The sequence below is a fragment of the Miscanthus floridulus genome, chromosome 17 (genome assembly GCF_019320115.1).
Source record: "Miscanthus floridulus cultivar M001 chromosome 17, ASM1932011v1, whole genome shotgun sequence".
In the NCBI taxonomy this organism is placed as follows: Eukaryota; Viridiplantae; Streptophyta; class Magnoliopsida; order Poales; family Poaceae; genus Miscanthus; species Miscanthus floridulus.
In genome coordinates, this window is record NC_089596.1 from 3010801 (window position 1) to 3013779 (window position 2979).

The following is a 2979-nucleotide window of genomic DNA, read 5'->3' on the forward strand; positions in this document are numbered from 1 at the left end:
TTCAAAAGGGTAATGATGATGCACACTAGATAAAGTGCTTCGTGTTCATCTATTATGTTCTGCGCCCTTTGCACAGTGTATTTTGTGTTGTATGCCAACTTGTGTTAAATTGATCAATGATTGAGATAGCTAACCTGTTTTGGTCCACAAATTCATTCTGAACCCATTATTATTCAGTAAAATTTGTTAGTTCCTGTAGGAGAAATAGAATTGGTAGAATTGGTCAATTGGATATTGTATTGCTGAGCCTCATGGGCAGATTATATAGGAGTACGTTAAGGGTCAAGTAGCCTTGCTTAGAGATACGGTAGGCCGGGATTACAAACAGTCCTGATATACCATATCTAGAGATATCCCTATATACTCTAATGGTTCCTTTCAAAGAAAATAGCATCCCTTAAAGCTCTGTGAAGTTCCTGTTTTATTACTTCATAGAACCCATATACGGAGCCTTACATTCCCACTTCGCCAGACAGAACCTGCTACCCTTTTCCATTCTTGTGCTACAGCTTTTCCATTCTTAAGCTACAGCTCTTTGGTACATTGGTATTGAATTCATCCTTTTCTAAACATATCCTTGGGGACATACCTGAAACTTCTATCCAGAAGAGTGAATGCGTCACCTCCTTGGTAACTTTCTTGCCACCCTTAGAAAGTGTATTCCATATTTCCATATTATTTAACGGTTTCTTTTTCTTGGAAAAACAGACAGTGAGATGAGCGTCAAGCAAGCACTACCACCAGCAGATGCATGTGGACCACAGCACTGGCCAGTACCACGGATGGTTCCGCCTACCTGACCGTGCACTTCAGTCCACTTCTCATCATCCTCTGTACGTGCAAGTGCAGCTCCACTAGTTACCTTCCAAGTATATATAACCAGATAAGCAGAAGGCAGGTGATGCAAATGACCCGGCTGGAAGACCTGACACCTTCTCCATCCATGACGTTGCCCATTGAGCATTCGTCAAGGCCGACCCTGGGGTTTCCCCTGGGGACTGCTCTCTTGCTCCTCGTGATCTTTGCCCTGAGTGGCATGTTCTCAATGTGCTACCACTGGGACAAGCTCCGCTCCCTCCTCCGGTCTCGGCATCCTGCCTTGTTCGAGGAGAGCGAGCATACGGCCATCTCCATCGGGTCATCACCGAGCAAGACGACTTCTGATCACAAGGTAAACTTCCGTCCTATGCGCACACCTCATCCTAACATGCTGCTGAATACCCAAAAGATCATCACTGTTGCAAACTTGAGCTGAGAATCATATCTGTGTCCTGTTTGCAGCTGGAGAAAGTGGGGAAAGAGTGCGGTTTGCCCGTTATTATGCCTGGGGACAAGGTCCCCAAGTTCTTCGCGAGGCCCTGCCCTCACGAGACGTGTTTGCCTGAAGCACAGAAGACTGGAGTTCCGTTGGAAACCAAATGTTCGGGACCGTCCGTTAGTATCTGTATACATGAAAGCACAGTTAGCTGTTAGCGATTTATGATCGGCGGATTGAGTGTATATATGCTATGCTTGTTAATAGAAGTGTGTAAACATTCACCTGTGCTATATATACAAGAGTCCGGTTGAGATAGGTAGATATTCTTTCTTTTCTTTTTCAGTGAGAGTTTGAAAGGACAAACGGTCCTAACTGGTTGTTGTTGAATGTTGCTATAACCTTGAGATGTCAACTCCCCAACCCGTAATCGAAGAGCAAAGGAGCGTGTGGTCAGATGCACGGAGAATGATGTTCTTTTATATATGCTCCTTATTAGGTGTTTTGAGCGTGGATCAGTCTTATGAAAACTGTCAGTCATCCCAGTGGCGTCACCAATGGGCACCAGCTCTTCTTCTGGGCAATCGAGAAAGATTGAGTTGTGATTTCCTGAACCAGGTAAGCAACAATGCTCTACATCACCACTGTGCGTGCCCAAGTGTTTTGGCCTTTTGGGACATTACTTGTTTTGTCATCGTGGAGATTGGATTCTTTAGAAGAACGAATGGAGCACTTGAACTTATTTGCGAACACTATGTGAGATGCGGTGATGTGAAATATCAAATGAAACGCACGCACTGAGCAATCGGTGTGTGTGGGCTGGCTCTGGCTGGCTGTGCTCAGTGCTCATCTATTAATGGACCCGTTCGCTTGGAGGAATCTGGATGAATCTGGAGGAATTTGTGAGAGGAAAACACTGTTCCGGATGAAAAAATAAGCGGATCAAGTCGAGTTTAAGGGCACGTGAACGGGTGTTTGCGAGAAATCGTCTTTGATATCTTTGTTATAGTGAGGCACACATATCCTGTGACGTGGCAAGAAGCGCCATCCAGGTCGATTGTTTTGTTCCTGGGGTGCAGTGCCGTATAAACATGCAGCTGAGGTGCTTTTGCAAACACGTGTTAGCTGATGGATATGATATGAACTACAGACTACAGAGTGTGCTAGCAGCTGGGTGAGCTCAGCTGGAAATTTGCAACCTCGCCTGCTGCTGGCCGGGTGCCTAGGTAGCCATCCAATATTGCTGCAGGGGTGGTATTTGTTGGTGCCGTGCAGGTATGTTTTTAATACCGGAACCTAACGCATTACCGGGGGCTAAAAGCAAAGCAGGGCAGAGGCACTATCACCAAGTGCTCTAAACCGGCCAGGATTCTCATTCACCATCACCATCACCAAGTGCGAGCAGAATGCAAAGTGCGTATGACTCCAGCTGTTTACTTTTGACATGGCCACTATCGGCAGTTCTTGTGTACTACCAGCATAGCATGTAGTACGTGGAAACTCTAAGAAATGCCTAGGATCATGAATGAAGCAAAAAAAAAAGATCATGCATGGACATACACCGAGAGTTGGAGCCAGAGGCAGGGGACAGCGGCCTAACATCTATCGCAAACAAAGGACTGCCACTGAATTCGTGTCTCCGGTGGCGGCCCGGTCCCGGCCCCGGCCGGCGGGATAGAAAAGCGATGTGCTCGGCCAGCCGCCCAGCGTCAGGAGCACCAGGA

At 46.7% G+C, this 2979-nt stretch overlaps 1 protein-coding gene across 1 annotated transcript; it reads left to right on the top strand.

The window, feature by feature from the left end:
• The first annotated feature begins 299 nt into the window (after positions 1-299).
• Positions 300-1573, top strand: LOC136518613 (uncharacterized protein At5g65660-like). Its single transcript, XM_066512285.1, has 3 exons — positions 300-630; positions 709-1171; positions 1282-1573. The coding sequence occupies exons 2-3, from the start codon at positions 752-754 to the stop codon at positions 1471-1473; spliced, it is 612 nt and encodes a 203-aa protein (XP_066368382.1). The 5' UTR covers positions 300-630; positions 709-751; the 3' UTR covers positions 1474-1573.
• The last annotated feature ends 1406 nt before the right edge of the window (positions 1574-2979 follow it).

Coding starts and splice junctions, on each gene's coding strand:
- LOC136518613 (XM_066512285.1), top strand. CDS start 752: ATGTGGACCACAGCACTGGCCAGTACCACGGATGGTTCCGCCTACCTG. Junction 1,172..1,281: donor AGACGACTTCTGATCACAAG/GTAAACTTCCGT, acceptor TCCTGTTTGCAG/CTGGAGAAAGTGGGGAAAGA.